This window comes from Erpetoichthys calabaricus, chromosome 8 (genome assembly GCF_900747795.2).
Source record: "Erpetoichthys calabaricus chromosome 8, fErpCal1.3, whole genome shotgun sequence".
Taxonomy (NCBI): Eukaryota; Metazoa; Chordata; class Cladistia; order Polypteriformes; family Polypteridae; genus Erpetoichthys; species Erpetoichthys calabaricus.
The window spans coordinates 136,561,928-136,585,673 of NC_041401.2; the positions used below are offsets into that span (position 1 = coordinate 136,561,928).

General features: G+C 39.7%; 1 protein-coding gene across 2 annotated transcripts in view; it reads left to right on the top strand.

Moving 5' to 3' along the window:
* The window catches only part of LOC114656096 (ADP-ribosylhydrolase ARH1-like), a 37,960-nt gene extending 19,579 nt beyond the window's left edge, over nt 1-18,381 (top strand). The window contains exons 2-4 of one of the 2 annotated variants that reach the window (XM_028807509.2): nt 3,752-4,074; nt 14,569-14,929; nt 15,628-18,381. In XM_028807509.2, the coding sequence (XP_028663342.2) occupies nt 3,768-4,074; nt 14,569-14,929; nt 15,628-16,066 (1,107 nt within the window). In that variant the 5' untranslated portion in view covers nt 3,752-3,767 and the 3' untranslated portion in view covers nt 16,067-18,381. Of the gene's footprint in view, nt 1-3,751; nt 4,075-14,409; nt 14,431-14,568; nt 14,930-15,627 lie in introns of those variants that run through there. The other variant, XM_051931390.1, reaches the window with a different exon arrangement.
* Nucleotides 18,382-23,746: the final 5,365 nt, after the last annotated feature.

Below are 23,746 nucleotides of genomic sequence, written 5' to 3' on the forward strand. Positions count from 1 at the left end.
TAACTGATCAAGTTGTTCAACAAATTTTAGTCCTCCTACTTCCTTTGGATCTGGAAGTGCATTCACGACATCTTTTAGTTCTTGGATGTCCCAGTTCCGATTTATCATAACTGTTGTGGGATTTTGGGGTCCGGCTGGATGGGCAGGGTTATAATGGGGATTGGGAACTTCTATTAAAGGGCAAGTAAGTAAAGGTGAAGGATCAGAAGAGAAAAAAGTTGGAGCTGGTTTGTGACTTCGAGTGCATTTGGAGACGGGGGTTTGTCTAGTACAGGGTGGGTCATCACGATGGGTAGAGGGGTCATAGTGATCTGTGCCTGGGGAATCATCAGGGGAAACTTCTGCTAGTTGTAGTGCAGGGGGGGCAGTCGGAATGGGGATAGAGGAGGGGATAATGGAGGTGCCTGAGGTTGGTACTGAGGAGGGGAAAAATAATAGGATAAAGGGGGTCTTTATTTGGATTATTCTTCCTTTTCCTCCCATCTGCCTGTGGTTCAGTGCCTATCTGAACTTTCTGTAATGTAATTAGTAATTCCTCTTTCTCCTTTTTAGCCTTTCCCTCATTTGCCCGCAACAATTCATTCTGTTTCTGTACTGCTTCTAAATTTCTGTCTTTTATTACTAATTCCCATCTATCGAACATATCCATTCGATACGGTCCACTATTATAACAACCCTGCTTATTCCTACACAGGATCTTCCTGACTTCCTGTATTTCACTTACATCTCCTGTCCCCTCTATCGGCCAACGCCCACCACTCTGTCTATTCCGTTTCTTACATGCCTTCTTGAAATCTAAACCTGTCTTCTTTTCTATTAATTTTCTAGGAGACCCATTTTTACAGGGCGTCTGTTGATCCTCCGAAAATAATTCTTCCAGCATTAATGATTTTGATCCCCCTGTGCGGCGATTAACAGGCTTACTGTTATAAGTTCCCATTATGTCCCCTTGCCCTCCCGGGTTCTGTATTTAATTTTCCAACTATATACTGATTCGCCTAATCCCTTGTCCGTATGAATCAGCGAGGTATTAAGTGTGCCACTCACTGTTCCCTTACTGTTCCCTTCTTTTTCCCAAGGGGAGACACCTAACTATCGGTTCTGTCCCAGTTCCCAGGAGAACACGGTATTGTTGCTTATTCCGTATGTAGATTTATTTATTTTTCCATAGCGCTACATATCTTCCATAGCGCTACATATCATTCCTTTCCTAACAGCAATCCTGCAATCTGTGCTCTTTTTCGGTTTATATTTCCATACATATATATATACCACCCCGTTACTCGTCCCGTTAGCCTGTCCGCTCACATCCCCGGATTCCAGCTCAGGTGACTTCGTGTCCGATTCGGTTCAGCAGAATACTACATCAATACGTCCAGCCGAGTCTAGGATATGGGTGAGGCCAGTATCCTTTCATCAGACCTTTCGTATGCGTCAAACTGCTTGGGTCAAGTCTCCATCACCTTAAGCAACCCGTTGAGATATGAGTATGACTAGACGGTCAACAGGAAACTCGCCCTCCCGTTATTTAGAAAATAAAAAATGTTCGGAAATCCCCCGGTGCTTACCCCAGCCTGGAAGTGTGCAAGCTCTGTCTGGAAATCCGTTCAGTCACTGTGGATGTAGCAAAGAGGAGACCAGGGGCTCCTCACGCAAGAACTGTTTCAGGACAGGGCAGTCCTAACTTTTGCCGGAGCTGCATGCTCTGCTGCCGGAGATCTCAAGTTGACGGCAGTCCGCTGGTAAGACGGATCACTGAAATGGTCTCGCTGGAGGAGTCGACCGGCCGTCTCTTGCCCCACGTCCGGGCGCCAAAAACTGTGGACACTTTTTGTGACTGAAGACAGAGAAGAAAATTAAAATTAGTAAAAACCTTTTTATTGATACATACCAGACAAGGGTAAAATGACAGAGAAACACAGTCCTAGGACACCGCGCTTCATCTGCCTCGAGCGCAGATGTCCTTGCTCTTTTATACCTTTCTAATCTCCTGATCGTTGACCACGTAAGCAATAAAAATAGCGTCCTGACTCATTGTATTTTTCCAATTTTGTAAAGTCATTACCCTAAAGGTATATTTTCTTGTCACACACATCATTAAAAGAAAACTTCCAGAAAGTATACATGCTTTTTGTCACGTACGCAAAACACAAACAAGTTTGATCATTCTGTTCTATTTTCTGTACTTACACACATACATTTTGTTCAATTACATCATTTTATGTTTTTACAGACGCCATCCATGAATGCAGTTACTCCATCTAAACCTTGCAATGCCGTTGTCATTTTTATTTGGAAGAAATCTGAGGCATTAGTTATTCCAAACTGCAGCCTTCACAGGCGACATCTGGCAAAGATAGTACAAGTAACTGGGGCCAGCTTCCTCCTCTTACTTTCCAAAACCCAATTGAAAAGCATGCAGTGAAGAGGATCTACTAGCTCCATTCAACTTTGCAATGATCTCCTCTGGGTTACAAAGTGTAAAACTTTCCCTTTTGACAAATGGCTAACCAGTAAGCCCAGAAAATGGCTGTTAAACTGGTGAGGATTATGCAGCTAATGTTAGTTGTTAATGTGGTATAGCGGGTCTGCGGCTACAACAAAATGGCCAGGTTTTAAATCCATAAAGCCGTGTCACTCTCCGTGGGCGTGATTGCACAACCACACTGAATTAATGAGGTAGTTGGGGCAAGTTGCACCTGCACGTGCTGGTGCGATCGTTCTCAATTGCTTCATTGGCTTCCTGCGACGTGTGATTAAGGGGCTGCGCCCACGGAGATGGGTGTGTATATATACGGGCCAGCACAGAGGGATGGGGGGACATAAAAGAGAGAAAAAGAGATTAAAGGATGGAAAAGGCAGTCATGGGAGATGATCCAGACACCAGGAAGGAGAAGGTAGTACGAGCTGGGGCTCCATGAAGGTGTGCAGGTTGAGGCGCTCTAGGGGCTGGTTCGCCCCACTGACTGAGTGTGTAGAGTGGGGCGAGAGAGATGTAAGACCTCCCAATGGATCCAAGGAACAACTGAGGGAGCGTGAAGGAAGACGAGTGGTGTGCCGACCTCGGACGCTCTGGCTGCACAGTGTGGTTACAGCGAAGACGGGGGTCGGCAGAAAGGAGTTTGTGCTGCAGAGGCTCCACCAGCAATGCCTGTGATGGGTGAGCCGGGGAGACAGAAGGTGATGGGCTGCGATCAGGTGAGGAGAGAGACTGCATTTTAACGTCTATTTTAACGGAATTATATATTATGGCTTTTATCTCCACATTTCACTGATTTTATGGATTTGGTTTTTTTTTAACACTGTACAATGGATATTTTTGGTTTTACTTTTGTTTTGGATTGATTTTTTTTTTATAATAAAAGCACCTGAGCATTTTACACCATCCCCTGGCTTCAATGAGATTTGTCAGCTCATCTCGGTCATAACTATCGACAGTGTTGGTTCAACAGACTCCCATGTGGGAAGAAGGAGTCTGTAGGGGGCCGGAATCGTCAACAGTTAATAATTCAGCTAATGGGATGTTTTTTAACAGTCCAACAGACTGTTATACCTAAATATGAATAAATGTGATTCTTGACATTCACCCTGTGATAACACGTATCTATAATATTCTGGCAGTTTATTAGATTGACATTTACACTAGGAAATATTAATGTGTTCCCAGTGCACCTATAATTTCATTTTGTGCAAAGTAAATACAGTGTGTAATGCTTTTTGATCTACAACTCTATTCTGTTTTGTGTTTCAGGTAGCCTGCTGTTAAAATGTCTTTGAAAGATAGATACCAAGCGTCAGTGGTGCTGAGTGGAGTTGGAGACGCCTTGGGATACAACAATGGCAATTGGGAATTCTGTAATAGTGGGACACAAATTCTGAAAGAGCTCGCTGCAATGGGAGGACTAGAAGCAGTGGATATTGATAAGTGGATTGTGAGTGATGACACAGTAATGCATCTGGCCACTGGTGAAGCACTAATAAAGGCAGGGAAGAAGCCCGAGCTCCCTGAACTCTACAAGATTATGGCTGAAGTATATCAAGACTGCATGCATGATATGGATGAAAGGTCTCCAGGTAAAACAGTTTAATAAGCATTCAGTTTTGTTTGTTTAGAAAAAAAGTTCAAGCTCTAATTAGCTATGGCTTTTTTCAAAAAACACTAATTGTCAACTCTAAACTGACTCCATTTGAGTAAGTCTGAACGTTTGTGTGTGTGTTTGTAAGTGTGTTGATTTGGCTCATCATCCAGGATTGGCCCCTGCATTGTATCCAGTGCTGCTGGGTTGGGCTCAGGACTTCCATGACCCTGTACAGGGTGGACAGATAGCACTGATTAGAGTTAGATACTAACCTCACTTCTGCTGCCCTATCCACTTCATAACACTTCCTTCACTGTCTATCCAGTGTTAACACGATATCTAAAACATCTATGAGTCACTCAGGTTTGTTGAGTGTTAACCAGAAATATTAGGGAAAGTGTTGATTTTATATACTATTTTATGACATCTTTAGATTTTAGTACTATTTTATAACAATGTATCTGAATCTCTGCTAATTGGTTTTCTGGTATTCCAGTAGGGTTCAATTAAGTAAATGCAAGCCATTTGGCTTTTGCAAATTGTGTCTGTGGGCTACACAGTGGCACAGTTGTTAGTGATGCTGCCTCACAGATTCATCACCCAGTCTTTGAATCCTGCACCTGTCCTCATGGAGTCTGCATGTTCTGACTGTGTCTGTGCGATGTTTTCTCCATCCATAAAGAACTGTATGTTAAATTGCGTTGAATCTAACGTATCCCAAGGTGGGTGACAATGAATAGTATTAAGTGGATTGGAGAATGTTAAGTTACTGAAAGCTGAAATCAGCAGTCATTTATCACATTAAAGGCCAGTTTAAATACATCAAAAATCCTTGTTTAAAAAATACTGTAATTTTGTAACTTCATTATATGCACATTCTTCCAAAAAGCACAGATTCTGAAAGCCCTGAGTGACTTGCTCAGTCTTAAGCAGAGTTGAAAGTTTGTTGAAAATGTACTTGATATTTCTCGAAACACACAGTTAGGGTTATTGGGAGGCTGAAGTCTTCCCTGGCAGATGACCCAAGTTGGGGTGCCAATCAATCACAGGACCCACTTACATACATGCTTTCACAGGAGCCAATTTAGAGGCACACTTTAACCTAACCTGCATGTCTGTTGGACATGGGAGGAAAACCCAGAGTACCTAAAAGAAAACTCATACTGACAAGAGACGAATGTGCAAATTACAGGCTTTGAACAAAACACCAACATTTTGTAATGCTGCTGTGTAACACAATTTGCATCTTTCTGAAACACTGGCTAAGATTTCTGTCTAAAGGAATTACCTCCCTCATATGACTTCTAGTACTGACCATCAGCACCACTGACGACGCCTGGCTTTTTAGTCTTAGAGCATTGCTCGTACTTGGCAATTTTATAACTGCTAGCCTTTTGTGGACAACCCAGCCTGATACAAATAAAAATGGACTTGACAAGTGAGAGTTTAGGCCCGATCCCATTTGACTATGATTCCTTCTTCACTAAAGTTAACTTTTTATCTTCACCCAATGTTTAAATGTAGTGTCAGAGAAAGCATTAATTTGTAATTGTATGGAAACAAATCCAAGAAGCAATTGTTTGCCAAAGAACTTGAATTTGATGCACAGGTAATTTAAAAGCGCACAGGTAGTATAAACTTAAGATTAAAAACCTCATTTGGGTGTCTCTTTCTAGCAAAAGCTCACCGTGATGTGAAGCTCATTATTAATGAAAGAAGAAAAAGTAGTAAGGGTATCAGAAATGGTTCATGTCCTGTGTGCTTCCTGTGTGAAGTTTGCATGTTCTCCCTAATGTCCAAATGGATTTCATCCCCCCACCTCAGTCCAAAGGCCTGCAGATTAGGCAGATTGGTGTTGCTGAACTGGCCCTATTGTGTGTGCTCACCCTGCTATGGGCAGGTGCCCAGTCCAGGTGTTTTTCCCTGTCTTGCACCTAATGATTTCTGGGATAGGCACCAGCTGCTCCAAACCCTACCTTTCTAGGTTATGAAGATGGATGGAATGAATGGAGAAGGGTGGCTTTTAAAGGCTCTTATAAAATTGTTGCATTTCAAAGAAGGCTGAAAACGTCTACAGCAAGGGTGTCAAATTCAGATCTTGGAGAGCATCAGTGGCAGCAGGCCACTTACTTAATTAGTGACTAGTTACTATTGCTAATTGAACAGACTTAATTTGGTTTAATGTTATTTGACTTGCTTTTGGATACTCCAATCTCTTCATTGTTTTTTCCTTTCCAGCAGCCATACCACATGCACTTCAGGACAGGTCATCCACCTGAAGCTAAGCACGTTTGTGTATGGCCAGTACATGGATGGGAGACCATCTTGGACAGAGGGCATTTGTCCTATGATCTGAACGTGGAACCTAATACCCCACTGCAATGATGGGCTCACTATGCTGCTGATGAGATGTAAAAGCTTGAGGTCCTACTTCTATGTCGTTATAAAACATTCCTGGGCATCCTTTGTAAAGAACAGGGTGTTTCCTGATGTCCAGGCTAAATTGCCCACGACAGCCAAGTCATCCTGGCCCCCTACTCATTCCCTGTCTCTAAATGGCTATCTCTCACCACTTCACCACCTAAATAAAAACTAATGTGTGGTGAACGTACTGGAGGAAAAATGTCTGCTGTCACATCATTCAGGTGGATGTTGCACATTAGTGGTAGTTGAAGTGGCACCCCCTCATTCAAGCGCTTTGAGTAGTGAGAAAAGCACTATATAAATGTAATGAATTATTATTATTATAACTAATAGCCAACAAAAAAATGGTATGCAAAGCGAGCCAACAGATGACCAGTTTTGTCAGGGACCTCAAACTCCAACCAGTTTCTTAATTAGAAGCCAATTCTTGAAGTTAATGAGACCCATTATTTAATTATTTGGATTGTCAATGCGTTCACTCTGTCACACCGCCAACGGCTGATTCATCTTCCTTCCAAAAGTATCATGAAAATGTTTTCTGATCAATATTTCTCAGACCTTCACCATGCCATGTGTTGAATTGCTTTATATTCATTAAAGCATTTTTCTTTAATTTTACATTCCACAACAGATATCACTCAGAATGACCACTTGCCCTGATCATTTACTATGTGCAAAAGGATATATGGTAGCTGTTACGGTTTTGTGTATAATTAGGTAATGGGATGTCAAAAGTTTAATAATAATTTTAAAGAATCAAATCCTAAACAGGTTGTAATTATTTTTACAAGACAAATCATTTAATGCAATATGACTTGGTGGAGGGCTGTAGGCAGGTAGATAGAGATAGATAGATAGATAGATAGATAGATAGATAGATAGATAGATAGATAGATAGATAGATAGATAGATAGATAGATAGATAGATAGATAGATAGATAGATAGATACTTTATTAATCCCAATGGGAAATTCACATTCTTCAGCAGCAGCATACTGATACAATAAATAATATTAAATTAAAGAATGATAATAATACAGGTGAAAAAAACAGACAATAACTATGTATAATGTTAAATATTAACGTTTACCCCCCTGAGGTAGGTTGTGGGGTCTAGAAATCCTTCTTGCTTACACCTCAATATGAGGTAAATCCGGCCCTGTCTATCACTCCTCAGTATTCCACATAGGGACTCATAAGCTTTGGCATGAAAAACACACAGGTATCCCCAGATATATTCTGGACCTCAGGCTAGTTTGGTCCATAAGAATGACCTGGTTACATAATGGTTGACACACCTTCATAATGTCCCTACATTTAACTAAGCCCAAAATGCCGACATACTGTAACTTGATCCCCAAGAATAACCTAGATGCACAGTGTCATGTTTTAGCCCCCCAGCCTGGGGTTCAAATTCATATTTTGGGTCTATTTGTCAACTTTTATTTCAGTTATTTGCATTTATGTTTCTTGTATTTATTACATATGTATGTTTTTCTGTTTATATGTCGGAAAAAAGGAAGGACCTTAGTTATGTCCCCTGTTTGAGGGAGGGCCTCCCATAGTTCCTGGCAGTTCATTGAATGTGCTGGGAGTAGAGTGTTTTTTTTAATACCATGCTTATTGATATTTTTGAAACTCTGCTCTGTTTTTTGATTATTTTTGGACTCTGTTTTTGGAAATTAATTGTGTATCGCATTGCCGTCTCAGGAATCTTCGTGTGCAATTCAGAGTTTTGTGGTTTGCACAGCATTTTGGTGAAAATAAACCATTTATTTTATCAAGGTTCATCATGGCCCTTTTTGTTTCTAGTCGGGGTATTTTGATGGTGTTTCCCCACTCTAGTGGGCAACCTTGGAATTGTTTTTGTAGCTGTGGTTTATTGAACTCAGGCCATTTCATGACACATGGAGGCTAATATACAGTATTTTGATTAAAACCACATACCAACCAACAATACTTTACTATCACCATTGCATGCATTAGGGTGTCCCCTTCATCCTGCTAAATGTGTAAGAAAAGAAAGTGGCAATCTTATCTGCACCAGACACTTTACATGTACTTTATTTCTTTAAGAACTGTAGATAAAAACACAAAGTATAAAAATAAGCACCATGATATTATTAAAATAGAATGATACCAGAAGAAGAAAATATAATACAAAACATAAATAGCAAAGTCTGGATGTATATATTATGTACAGCCTTAGAAAGCGTATTGAAGATAAGCAGCAGTATCAAAAGTGAATGTCCCAGGTGCCTTTTAGTTTCACCGGTTGTGCTGATTCGTGAATTGCATTCCTTAATGTCTAGATGGATTTTTTTTTTCTAAAAAACTAAATTTTATCTACAAAATACTATGTACAAGGCACAAATAACCTTCTCCCTTTCATCTCACATTACTTTCATTTTCATAGATTTATCTTTGTTTAAAAAATAATTCCCAGTATATCCCCTATCTTCTCATTTCCCAATATCCACAAACCCTTCCATCTCTTCTTAGCAGCTGTGAATCCTCACTTCTTAATATCTCTCTACTTCTACTTCCACCTCCATTTCCACATACTTCACCTCCACTTCCAAAGACTATCTCTGATCACATTTTGGTTTATTGGAATACACCTGGCATGCCATACTCTCTTCTTTGCCAGACTAATAATACCTGTTTCTGTGACATATCTCTGTCATCACTCTCTGGTCTCTTGGACAGGAAGTTATTCATCTTTGAAAGTCTCGGTTTGATTGAATCTCATCCAAACCTTGTGATGTTGCACATAAACGATTGATTAGCTATTCTGGAGATGGACAACTCTGCCTAAAAGCTTTGATTTTTACACTTTTATCTCTCTAACGTCTTGCTGTTTCCAGTTCTTTTACCATTAACTTATAAACTGATCAAGAAAGAATACACAGTTGTAGTTGGTAATAAATTACTGATTAGTGGGCACTAACATGTTGTTGGTAATTACTGGGCAATGTACACTTGGAAACAAGAAAGAAAAAATGCACATATGTAGTTAGATTAACAGGAAAAATGTACATATTTAGTTAGGCAATAAAGTACTGGTCAGTGTACACTTAGATAACAAGAAAGAAGGACTGCACAGATGTTGTTAGGTAAACTGCCTTTAAGAGTAGGTTGAGTTGAGTACTAATCAAGAAAGAATGAAAACTTGAAGCCACTACTGCCCTGCAGGATCTGAGTCTGACACCTGTGTTTTACAGTTTCCTATTCTGGTTCCTAACAAATAAATGTTAGTGATGTAGTAAGGACAGTTCAACATGAGAGATTAGAGATCTTTAGCAACCCAAGGGTTGTCCTCTCAACATCAAAGTAAGTGCCTTAAAGAAGTGCATAATTTAAAAAACCATTATGACATCTAGACATGAACACAGGTGCTTGATATTCCTTGTTCCGCTAATGTGGAGGAAAAAGATGAATGATTATCTCCAATTTTTAGAGATGGGTTCCAACATGTGGAGAAAGGCATCGCCACTTACCTGATGTTCCACTAGGTCTACAATACCTGCTGCCCATGCATTAGAACTGCCTCACTGACTTAGACAAAGAACACTACAGATACATTCTTTCTCACATATCATTAAGGCTTTTTATATTCCAGGTTCTAAAGCATCAAGACAATGCCTTTTTATGATTAAACAGCAATAAACTGTACATGAGCCCACAAAAGGCAAGTTTAAGATGCTGATGGAGTATTTGGAGTTGATTTGATGTAAAAATTACAAATGAGGCAAAAAGAAGAAGTTATATGTTTAAAGTTCCTCTTGTATAGCTCTATATTTTTCCATACAATAGGTTAAGAGAAGTTGGTATTGCTTTGTTTATTGCATGTTTAAAGTGGAGTAAACCTAAAACTTTATACATTGAACAAATAAAAAAATTGAATAGGGTGCTGTTTATTAGAATTTTTTTTTATTATAACTATTTGAATAATTTAAAGCTTAAATTATTTTAGCTATTTAACACATAGCCTAATTTACCTAATCTAAGCAACACTACATTCAGTGTCCACAGTCAGGTAGTTTCTAAGGTACAGGCCTCATTACCTGCATTTTTAATTATAATTGCTTTAACTAGAGACATTTTAAGTGCCAGACACTTCCTGGCTATCTGAGATGATGGATTCTCATTAAATACTTAGCAATTATTTATTTTTGACTACTCATTTAAGATCCTTTGATCAGTTTTATTGACTGTGAGTTTGTATTTTATGTGGCTATGTTACTTGGTATATTTGTCTTCTTAGATGTAAACTTTATCTATTAATTTGACTACATTTCATCGTCCTGTCCAACAACTGTCTTCTTGCTGTTCTGACACCACAAAGATGACTGGGCATTTTTTTTAAAAAGAGAACCAGAAGAAGAGACGTGAGCCAGTAAAACTAGTAAAGATTTCTACCCAGGAAGTCAATTAAACACTATCATCAAGCCAAAATCTAAAAACCCAAACTCGCAGTCAAAAAATATATGGATCAGAAGTATTTTATCAGGAGATCTGACTGAACAAACACACACTGATATTTTCTTATTTGTCTGCCAGCTCAGATAGGAAGGAAGTGTTTGGGAAGAACATTATACCTTTCAACCTGAAGCCCAAACACTAATGGGTGTCTAGCAATACCATAACAAACTCCACAAAATGACAGTGAAACACAATCCAAAATGGCATCCAAAAAATGGTCCAAATAGTTATAAATGCTCCAGAATAATCTTCGAGAATGGTAGTAAACCAGAATTGATTTCTTCAGCCTCTAAAACCTATCTTCACATAAAAAGGAAAACAAAAACAGGTCTTAAATGTGCACAGTGAAGTACAAAATACCTATCATAACACTTGCCATTTTTAGCAGTACATTGAATATGAGACATTTGAGATATACAAGAATTATTTTGAGATATTTTTAGATGCATTTCAGATATCAAAAAATGTTTTGTAGTTATCCCAAAACACAGAGGAACTGAAATTGAAATGAGTGTCAGGTAACTGAAAGACTGAACTTCATATTTAGAATATCTGAAATGTATTTTGAGTCCTATTTCAAAATGTTAACTTAGCTTGCAATATTAAGTAGTTGTCAGGGACTCCCCAAGCATAACTCAGTTTTCCTCTTGAGGTCTGACTGAGGCCAACCTCCCATTGAACAGTATCAGCATACAGATACTGAAATGCACCCAGCATTTATTTATCTGAAACTCTGCCTGCTTTGCAGAGCCTCCAGAGTTGGAGACCACCTTTAATTGAGCATCCTAGTTCAAGAGCCACTTTTGCAAGGAGATGTCAGTCCAGCTATATCTAGCTGGTGTTTTCCAATCTTCTGCCTCAGCTTTTTCTTGTTTCCCACCAGAGTAGCTAGCTGTGCTCCACATCCCAAAGGCCAGTCACAATTGTCATGGTCTAGTAGGCCTGGACTTGTCTCACACTCTTAAAAATAACAGTTCTAAAATGGCACTTTACTACGTTGCATGTTTCACCATAAATCCATTGATTGTCAAAGGACCACTTCATTCTGGGAATGTGTTGAATGTGTTCTTTGGGCTTTGGAAATGTTTGTAATATGAAGATAAAACAGAAATCTGTGATGTCTAGGCTACCTAGCAGGATATAATATATCAAGAAAACCTGAACTGAGCCTGCTTTATTGTATGCAGCAAGAGTCCTTTTAAAATCAGGAATCCATTGGTGTTTCACAAATCTGTTCTCACCTATTCATGGTTATTTACGGGATCTGTTGCTGATCTAAATAAATACAAGTTTTTTTTTTTTTTTTTTTTTTTTTTATTTTATTAATTTTCATTGTAATCATTCCATACAAACAGATCCATTTATAACCCAACAAATTTGAAAACAAATCAAACCCCATCCCTGAGAAGGAGAGCTTAGCTAAAGGAAAATTTCTTTAAGCTTTTTAATAAGGCAACATTAGACAAAAGAAGGGGAGAAGTAAATATCTATATAAATAAGAGATGGAGAAGGGAGTTAAATACAATAATAGTTAATTCTCTTATTCTAAAATAATATTATAAATACAAGTTCTTTCTGGGACTTTCATGTGCAATGGTTTCCCTATGGCATCACTCTGAAGAACCACTCTCGCACTCTTGCTGTCCACTTAACTGGCATTACAGTAATCCCTCCTCCATCGCGGGGGTTGCGTACCAGACCCCCCCGCGAAAGGTGAAAATCCGCGAAGTAGAAACCATATGTTTCTATGGTTATTTTTATATTGTCATGCTTGGGTCACAGATTTGCACAGAAACACAGGAGGTTGTAGAGAGACAGGAACGTTATTCAAACACTGCAAACAAACATTTGTCTCTTTTTCAAAAGTTTAAACTGTGCTCCATGACAAGACAGAGATGACAGTTCCGTCTCACAATTAAAAGAATGCAAACATATCTTCCTCTTCAAAGGAGTGCGCGTCAGGAGCAGAGACTGTCAGAAAGCGAGAGGAAAGCAAACAAATCAATAGGGCTGTTTGGCTTTTAAGTATGCGAAGCACTGCGGCACAAAGCTGTTGAAGGCGGCAGCTCACACCCCCTCCGTCAGGAGCAGAGAGAGAGAGAGAGAGACAGAGAAAAACAAACAATCAAAAATCAATACGTGCCCTTCGAGCTTTTAAGTATGCGAAGCACCGTGCAGCATGTCACTTCACGAAGCAGCTGCACAGAAGGTAGCAACGTGAAGATAATCTTTCAGCATTTTTAGACGAGCGTCCGTATCGTCTAGGTGTGTGAACAGCCCCCCTGCTCAATCCCCCTACGTCAGGATCAGAGAAAGTCAGCGCAAGAGAGAGAGAGAGAAAAGTAAGCTTCTCAGCCATCTGCCAATAGCGTCCCTTGTATGAAATCAACTGGGCAAACCAACTGAGGAAGCATGTACCAGAAATTAAAAGACCCATTGTCCGCAGAAATCCGCGAACCAGCAAAAAATCCGCGATATATATTTAAATATGCTTACATATAAAATCCGCGATAGAGTGAAGCCGCGAAAGGCGAAGCGCGATATAGCGAGGGATTACTGTACATCCAGCCTCTACCCTTTACTTGCAGGTGCTGAGCCCACTTGACAGCTCCATACATTTTTCTCGAGTTGAGCCTGACCAGGCCACGTTAACTAACTGGCCACTGGGCACTTGCTGGCAAACCCAACTCCCTGGACTTTCACCAGGAGTGGGTTCAGGTATTCATGTCCCTATCATTATTATTTTAATATTATTTAGAAATGATGTTCTTTGTCTGTCTCTTCCCTTAGGGTTACCCATAACAAACCATTCTATCAGGAGTACATATGTATTAACAGCATTTCAATAAAGATCAGTGAGACCCACGAGCCCCTCCACCAATATAAGGTCATCATCTTAAATGGGGATTTTGCACTTTGTATGGCAATTTTCAAATGGATTACACAGAGAAAAATGGAAGCTCCCTCAACACTAGGAAAATGAAAATACAAACTCTGTAACTAGCAAAAGTAATGGTATGCTTTAATATAGTAATGGTATGTATTAACATATACTTCTTTAAACCATTTTCTTCATAAACATATTTTTAAACTAGCCATCCCCCACAGCTTCTTCCGCATATCAGTGAAACAGGACAGTGAGGAGGGCCCTGCCCAGCTCTCGTGGCAAAGTGGTTAGTGTTGCTGATCATGGATACAGTGTCCTGGATTCAAAGCCCTGCCTGGGTCATTATCTGCATATGGAGCTTACATGTCCTTCTCCTCCTGTCTACATGGGTTTTCTCCAACCTCCCAAAGACATTTGTTTTAATTGCCAATTCTTAATTAACCCCATGAGCTTGTTTGTGGATGGCTCCTGTGTTAAACTGGGACTCCTCCAAGAATGGTTCCTAATTGCACCTGAATCTGACTTCATAGTCCCCAGACCCCTGATTTACATTAAGTGGGTTTCAGAATGTTATGCTGTTTTTCGAATTTATTATCAAGATACTGTATATTCTAAATCTTCTGTTTTCTATATTCCATTATTACTTTTGTTACCAGTGTCTTCTAACTGTAATGTTCTCATTTGCATTTTTAGGCTGGACGTGTATGGAAATGGTGAGCACACTGAACCCTGATGTTCCAGGTGGACTGAATCTTAAATTTAATCCAAAAGGAGGAGGATGTGGGGCTGCCATGCATGCCATGTGCATTGGGTTGCGATTTCCACAACCTTCTGAAGAAAAACTCCTGATTGAAGTGAGCATTGAGAGCGGGAGACTGACCCATCACCACCCTACGGGTTATCTGGGCGCATTAACTGCAGTGTTATTTACAGCCTATGCTGTGAATGGCAAGCCTCCTCGGGAGTGGGGAAGGGGTCTCCTGGAAGTTTTGCCAAAAGCAAAAAGCTACATAGTAGAATCTGGACGTGATGTTCAAGAAAATCTGGAAACATGGTGTGTGCCATTTATTAATGAGGAAAAAAAAACTTAATTGATTTCCTTAAGTAAGAAAAATGTGTGTAGATGAAGTATACATAATATATCCACAGTGTGTGTAACTGCATGTCACTTGGTGGCTCTGATGCTAGGGATCTGCATTGGCAATTCGAAGGTTGCCGGTTCTAATCCCGTAAATGCCAAAAAGGACTCTGCTCTGTTGGGCCCTTAAGTAAGGCCCTTAACCTGCAATTGCTGAGCGTTTTGAGTAGTGAGAAAAGCGCTATATAAATGCAAAGAATTATTATTATTATTACTTAAGAGTGTTTCCTTACAGTTCACAATAAGTTTTCTATAAATTAGGCTTATTAATGACATGGGATTTCAAGGATTTAGCTTCCTGGTTTTGAATTCTGCTGGTTGTTCAATGCAGAGTTTGCATGTTCTCCTACAACTCCACAAGACATTTAAACCAAGTTAACTGCCCATTCTAAACTAGTCATACTGGAGAGTGTGTATATGCACGAGTGGGCCCTGTGATGGTCTAGTATCCCACCATGGTGTATTTCATGCCTTACACCTAATGCTGCCAGGATAGGCTTCAGCCACTCTAAAACACTAAAATGACAGATCTGAGAATATTAAAATAAAACTTATTGGTAAAAGAATTTATTACCAGCAACTACTGTTGTTAACAATGTTATTTTCTCTTTTAGGGGTTATTTTGAAAAAAAATGGAATATCTATCTTGAGGAAAGAGGAATTCTGGATAGCAAATCAGAACCTAAATTCCCTGATGCCTATGGTCCTGCAGAAAGAGATGCCTTTTATTCAACACTGAGCTATCAAGGCTGGGCAGGAGCCAGTGGTCATGATGCTCCCATGATAGCATATGATGCTCTGCTGAAAGCTGGTAGCTCCTGGGTCACTCTTGCCCATCATGGATTTTTCCACGGAGGTGACAGTGACACAACGGGTGTCATTGCTGCATGTTGGTGGGGAGCCATATATTGCTTTGAGGGAGTGCCCAAGTGCAATTATGAAAAGCTTGAGTATAAAAGCAGACTAGCTAAAATTGGTGAAGAATTGTATGAGCTAAGTAGAAATCAACTCACTAATGGTGGTGGTGGTGGTGGTAGCTGTCAACAGGCATGAGAAACATAAGAAATCGACAAGTCTGAGAAATCCGATTTGTCTGTTGGTTGAAATAATTTTATAAAATGTACTTACACTATAACATACATGTATTTTTATATGCTTTTTGAATTCAGAGTAATACAAATTATTAACATTTCTCAACAATGTATCTGTGAATTTCCCCTTGGGATTAATAAAGTAGATCTATCTATCTATCTAATAGTTACATTTAAATTTCCTTGGATATGAAAGTAGAGAAAAGCCAAGCAAAATGACACCTTTTATTGGCTAACTAAAAAGATTACAATATGCAAGCTTTCGAGACAACTCAGGTCCCTTCTTCAGGGAAGATGTTATACAGAGACTGGAGTTCCCTATGTTTATATACACACTCTAGGACAAGAAACAACATTGGTAAATCTTTAAATGAGAAATTTTAAATGTAAAAAAATAATAGATTCATTCAGGCTAGGGTTAATTTAACAAGAGAAAAAATAACAATGTATTGTCAAGATCTCTAGATAAGATAACTGTCCAACAAAGTCTTTTGAAGTTTGTAATGAGTTTTTTCAAAACAATGTGGATCTGTAGTCAGGTTGTCTGTCATTCTGAGAGATGTAAACAATTCTCATATCTGGCCATAAACCTCTTGTCTCTATTCAATCCATGTTGTTATGTATTAAATTTTAGCATGAGTTTAAATTCCCATTCTTTTCTCTCTTGCTGTGTTTTGAAGTTGCCCATAAGCACTGTGACTTTAAAGTCCCTCTCACAGTGTCCATGGCTGTTGAAGTGGGCCGCTACAGGAACATCTGTGTTGCCATGTTTAATGTGGAACCTGTGTAAATTCATTCTCTGGCGGAGTGTTTGTCCAGTTTCTCCCACATAGAGTGCAGTGTCAGGACATTTCATGCAGAAAATTAGGTAGACTACATTAGATGATCTGCAGGAAAATGATCCCTTTATGTGATGTTCAAGTCGGCAGTGTGGTATAACTATACGGTCTGTATCATAGATGTGGGCACATGTTTTGCATCTTTTCTGTAGGCATGGAGATGTGTCATTTTCTGTTGGTTCACTTAGGGACCTTCGGACAATTAGTTGTTGAAGGTTTGGTGGTTGTCGGTATGCCAGGAGGGGAGGTTCAGGAAATACATTTTTCAGTGTTTGGTCATTGTTTAGTATTGGCTGAAGTTCTTTTATAATTTTTTGAAGTGTTTCACGATGTGGGTTGTAGGTGACAACAAGGGGGATGCGATCCTTGTTGTCTTTGTTTTTATATTCCAGAAGGTTGTCTCTGGGTATGGCAGTAGCTCTTCTTATTTGAGTGTATGTTGTTTTGGGGGTGTAACCTTGTCTGATGAAATCTTGTCTGAGCTCCTGCAGTTGTTGATCCTGGTCTGTCAGGTCTGAGCAAATACGATTGTACTGTATTGCTTGGTTGAAAATAATGGAGCGCCTTATATGCTTGGGGTGGAAACTATCACTTTTCAGGTAGGTCCGTCTGTCTGTCGGTTTGTGAAAAACAGAAGTTACAAGGGTGTTGTCTTTCAGTTGAACAAAAACAGAAGTCAGCTTCCTTGACACCACCGTTCAACTGTCATTTTGCTTGGCTTTTCTCTACATTCATAATGGCTAACACAGTACAACACCCTAGTACTACTTGGATATGAAAATTATTTAATCACTGCACCTATTTATAAAAACATGTTATTCAAATTTCAAGAGCAGAGCTGCAATAAAATTTAAACAGTAGACTAAACTGTTAGAATTTGAGCTGGAAAAATGTTGCTGTATTCTTTACCAAATTTCACATTATCAAAGTTACCATTCCTCTCTCCAGCAAGGCCCAATTTCAGACAGGTAATTTTAGCATCAGTTCCACTATTACTGTCCAAATTTTCATTCTGAGGGTTGTGAAGTCGGCACACTGAACCCTGCACATCAGACTTAACTTTCCCCAGAAAAAATCATAATGGTGTCACTTTGTAGTTCAAATAACAGATTCAACTTTGTATTGACCATCCATCCTGCTCAGGACCATGGGGCCAGAACCTGTCCCAGCAACATTAGGAGCAAGGTAGCAATCAACCCTGGATGGAAATCATGTGCACAACCATCTTCAGATCCGGAGTAGCAGTATACATTAAAGATATCTGTCTATATTTACTGAGATGTATTGTCCTGGGAGAATGTTGCACCAGCTGCTTTACAGGCCAGATTGAATGTACTGAAATCTGCTGAATGTCACCTTACCTAAACTTATTGCATGTTCATAATACCCTTAATAAAATAATAAAGTTTCCAAACTACCAAATCTTATTTTAAACTTATTCCAGATTGTGAAGTGTCTTTGTCAATCTGCCTAACTGAAATCAATTACAATCTGTGAAGAGGTGCAACATTCTTTATTGTTTGTTAGTGCTTAAAATTATTTAGAATATTCAATTATTTATCATGATAGCATGAAAGCACTGCTGCCTCACAGTCCCAGGGATCAGAGTTCAAATCTCAGCCTGGTCACTGTAAGTATGGGACTTGCATGAATGTTAAGTTAACTGGTGACCAGTGGTGTAGCTAGGGGGGGGCAAGGGGGGACATCTGTCCCCGGGCGCAGCATCCAGGGTGCGCCAAATTGATGTTTTCTTTCCCTTCCCCATTGCATTTTGGCCAACAGGAGGGGGCGTGAAATCTTCAGTTGTCCCTGGGCACGGAAAACCCTAGCTACGCCTCTGCTGGTGACTCTAAATTGGCCCCATATATACAATGAGTGTGGATGTGAGCTCTGTGATCACCTGTTCAGGTTTGGTTCCAGCCTTGCACCTGATGCTACCAAGACTGGCTGAATCCTCTGTTGGAATAAGCAGGTAATGAAAATGTCTTAATGTCTTAAGCTGCTTGGTCCCAGTTCAAACTAACCTTTAAGGTTAACTGTAGATTTATTTTAATACTGCAGTAGAAACCAGTGTTAACATACAATAACTTCCAGGTAAAATATCTGTCTGTTCTTTTCATAATTACTAGCAGTGTTACCCAGCTTCGCCTGGGATACTTTCTAACCCAGTGGGCCTCAGTTATCATGCCATTGGTTAAATGGGTGTATCACAAGTATTACGTAACTACTTATCTGTGATAGTTTTATTTGTCTTTTTTACCAGGTTATTATAATTAGTTCACTTCAGCTGCTTACTGTTGAACAAAAATTAAAAATGCCTCAGTATACAGTGGGTTTGAATAAATATCTACACATAAAAAAATCAAAAGTTACTAATTATTTTTGCTCACTCAAAAGCTCACTCCTGTTCTCTTCATAATCTGTGAAAATAGCATTTCCATCAGCTATAGAAAAAAAAAATTGCACTTCATTCTGTTCAATCATGGATTGGCTCTATTGGTTAATTTGCATTTTTTTCTTTTTTTTAACTTGGAAAAGCACTTAAGACTGTTTGCTGGTTGGTACTGTGAATCCAATGATGTGCAGGTAGACAACAGTGTTGGCTTTTTCAAAAACGTACGGCTGTGCACTGAAAAAAATGTAGCATAATCAGTTTACATCAGATTTATTGTCACATATCACACTGTCCCATCCATTGAAGTGATCCGCAATGCTGTTCAATATTTTTCTCCATGTCCAGCTGTGCTCGTTTCACCAAAGGGACCACCCTGTCCAGATCTTCAAATTGCACTTGATTCACAAAGGGACAAAACCCCACTCTCTTCAGATGCTGTCTGTGGATCATCAAGGAACTTAAAAAAGTAAAACTGGGTCCCAAGGCCACAAAGGTTCAGAAACACTGCTCTAAGATAAACTCTGCAATACAGTAGAGAATGAAACTATTATCTCAAAGTAGTTGCGGCATGCCATGTTTGTTGATACTCTTTAAACTTTGTGAGAAGTCCCCAGTTTGGCATTTGCACAAGGTTGAAGATAAGATTGAAGCGGGTTGCAATATACAGTAATCCCTCCTCCATCGCGGGGGTTGCGTTCCAGAGCCACCCGCGAAATAAGAAAATCCGCGAAGTAGAAACCATATGTTTATATGGTTATTTTTATATTGTCATGCTTGGGTCAAAGATTTGCGCAGAAACACATGTGCTTGTAGAGAGACAGGAACGTTATTCAAACACTGCAAACAAACATTTGTCTCTTTTTCAAAAGTTTAAACTGTGCTCCATGACAAGACAGAGATGACAGTTCTGTCTCACAATTAAAAGAATGCAAACATAGCTCTTCAAAGGAGTGCGCGTCAGGAGCACTGAATGTCAGAAAGTGAGAGAAAACCAAACAAATCAATAGGGCTGTTTGGCTTTTAAGTATGCGAAGCACCGCCGGTACAAAGCTGTTGAAGGCGGCAGCTCACACCCCCTCCGTCAGGAGCAGGGAGAGAGGGAGAGAGAGAGAGAGAGAGACAGAGGAAAACAAACAGTGAAAAATCAATACGTGCCCTTTGAGCTTTTAAGTATGCGAAGCACCGTGCAGCATGTCGCTTCAGGAAGCAGCTGCACACAGAAGGTAGCAATGTGAAGATAATCTTTCAGCATTTTTAGACGAGCGTCCGTAGCGTCTAGGTGTGCGAACAGCCCCCCTGCTCACACTTCCTACGTCAGGATCAGAGAAAGTCAGCGCAAGAGAGAGAGAGAGAGAGAAACAAAAGTAAGTTGGGTAGCTTCTCAGCCATCTGCCAATAGTGTCCCTTGTATGAAATCAACTGGGCAAAACAACTGAGGAAGCATGTATCAGAAATTAAAAGACCCATTGTCCGCAGAAACCCGCGAAGCAGCGAAAAATCCGCGATATATATTTAAATATGCTTACATATAAAATCCGCGATAGAGTGAAGCCACGAAAGGCGAAGCGCGATATAGCGAGGGATCACTGTATATTAAATACCTTTCTTTCTGGATCAGTTTCGCGAAATTGACTATGCTCACGAACTATACTAAATGTGTCTTCTTTGAGCTTCACCCAACTTTGCTCCTTTCACTTCGTTTCTGCCAACTGCCTACATTTGCATAAACCAACATGCACCATTTCTCTGTGAGACCGATGTCAGTAACTGTGGAAAAATCGGGGACATGGTGCATTAGAACAAGCAACTGGCTAGAGCATTATTAATAACAATTATCAATAAATAAAAAAAAAAACAAATGTTGGCTAATTTAATTTTTTTCTACTATGTTAAAAAATTTCAGTCAAATCCATCAAGACACTTTTGAGATTTTAGAGTATTTAGTTTATTTTTGTTTACCCCTAAATATTAATATAGTGGAACCTTGGATTGCGAGCATAATTTGTTCCGGAAACGTGCTTGTAATTCAAAACACTCGTATATCAAAGCAAATTTCTCCATAAGAAATAATGGAAACTCAGATGATTTGTTCCACAACCCAAAACTATTCATATAAGAATGATTAATACAAAATAGAAAGTAAAAATACATAAAACAAAGAGGCACTACACTTGGACACAAAATAAATAAAATGCTTCACGCACTGTAAATTCTTTTGGGATTCTACCCAACGGGATGACACGTGGAAGAGCGTCTTGAGGCAACCGCAGGCTCCCAGCGCTGTAGCAGTTCGCCATAAAAGAGAATCCAAAAAGATTGCGGACATGCTATAAGTGCCTGCCATTGATGGGTGATACAAGGAACATTATAAATGTGCAGGGCACAGTATTACTTGGCCACTAACCTGGCCATGACCCTGCCTGACTGCTGTGTCTGTGTATAGGAGACTGGCAGATCCCGCTACAATAAATAACCATGCTGTTCCTGTTTCAAGCTGAATAAAGCTGGTGTTGCTAAAGTACTGAGACTAAGCTTCATGTTTTGGGGTGCAAGACAGGGACTCACATGTTACAACACACACACGTGGTCACAATGCTATAGTAAACAGTATACGCTCGTAAAGATGTTGACTATATGAGTGAGGCATGCCAACTGAGAACGAGAATGGGAGACAATACAGACAAGACAGAAGAACCATCAGCTCAGTTGTGATCATGTGACGCTCAGCAGACAAAGCGTAAACGTACTACTCGTATTGCAAGGCCTTGCTCATTTATCAAGTTACAATTTATTAAAAATTTTAGCTCGTCTTGCAAAACACTCGCAGACCAAGTTACTCGCAATCCAAGGTTTTACTGTATAGTGAAATGTTCATTTTTAGTGGATACCTACTGCCCTAGATGTACCATCCATCCATCCATTTTCCAACCCGCTGAATCCAAACACAGGGTCACAGGGGTCTGCTGGAGCCAATCACAGCCAACACAGGGCACAAGGCAGGAACCAATCCCCAATCCCGGGCAGGGTGCCAACCCACCGCAGGACACACACACACAAACACACCCACACACCAAGCACACACTAGGGCCAATTTAGAATCGCCAATCCACCTAGATGTACCATCCTGGCAAATTTCAGATTTTTAGCTAAATGAAAAATAGTGTTTGTGTTGATGAGTGAGTTAGTGAGTCTCAAAATATTATGTATTAGTTAATGGTATCCAAGTGGCAACATATTTATGCTAAATTACATAACATTACATCAATGTTATCGACAGGTATTGTATGCCCTATAGTCTTCTTATTAAGTGGTATCGTGCTGACTTGAAAGAGTGTGTATTTCTGACATTTATAGTAAAATTCTGTGACTTGTGTGACTTCAAAAAGCATACCAGGTCATATGGAACATCAAATCAACAATGATTGCGTTTTTGCAAATTGACGAACTTGTGAATAAAAAGTTTGTTAATCAACAATATTACCCAGAACTGCTGAAGCATCTGCAGGAAAGCAGCAGAGAAAAAAATGTCTGGAACTGTGGAACATGCAAAATACGATTTTGCATCATGAACAGCACACCTGTACACGGCCCTGCATCTTCACACCTCACCTCCTCACACTACATTGTCAGTCAATGAGTTTTTGACCAAAAGAATATGGTTGTTGCTTTGCACCTCCTGCATTCGCTAGATCTCTCTCCCTGTGACTGCTATATTTCAAACAAAGTTCCTCCCCAGGCAGGGGTTCAAATCCATGTTTTATGTCCGTTTTATTCTTTGTTGAGCCATTTATTTATGCTAATGTTACTTGTGTTAATTATCTGCTGTACTTTCTTTGCCTGTGTTGTGTTCCATGTGTTTTATGGGTGGTCCCCCAGTAGAGGGGCAAACGGCCAATTACTGACAGGCACTGCCCTCTGCCTTACAAAGCCAGAGGCTCTCCACAGTTCCTGAAGGTTCATTTGAATGCGCTGTGGTGTTGGTGAGTTTTCTTGTGTCTTCAGCTGTGCTTTGTGAGTTATTGGATATTTTAACCTAATTGCACTATGTTTTAACCACTCTTTGGATACCGTATTGGGACATTATTTGCTTTTGGATTTTCAATTAACAGCCTTGTATGGTTTTTGTGCTCTTTGGGGCTTCACATTACAGAGCAATTTTCTCATGAAGAATAAATATTTTATCCTGTATAAAGATTCTGTGTTTGCCTTTATCACTAGCTGAGGTTTTGACAGCAATGTTCCCCTCTAGTGGGCATTTTTTGGAAGTTTTGGGACCCTCAAATCAGAACTATGAGTTCTTTTTGTTTCTGAAATTAAAATTTGGAGCAAAGAGAAGATGATTTGCTACCATAGAAGAAATCCAGGAGAAAAACCGCAGGCGGCTCTAGACATGGTAACAAAAGACGAG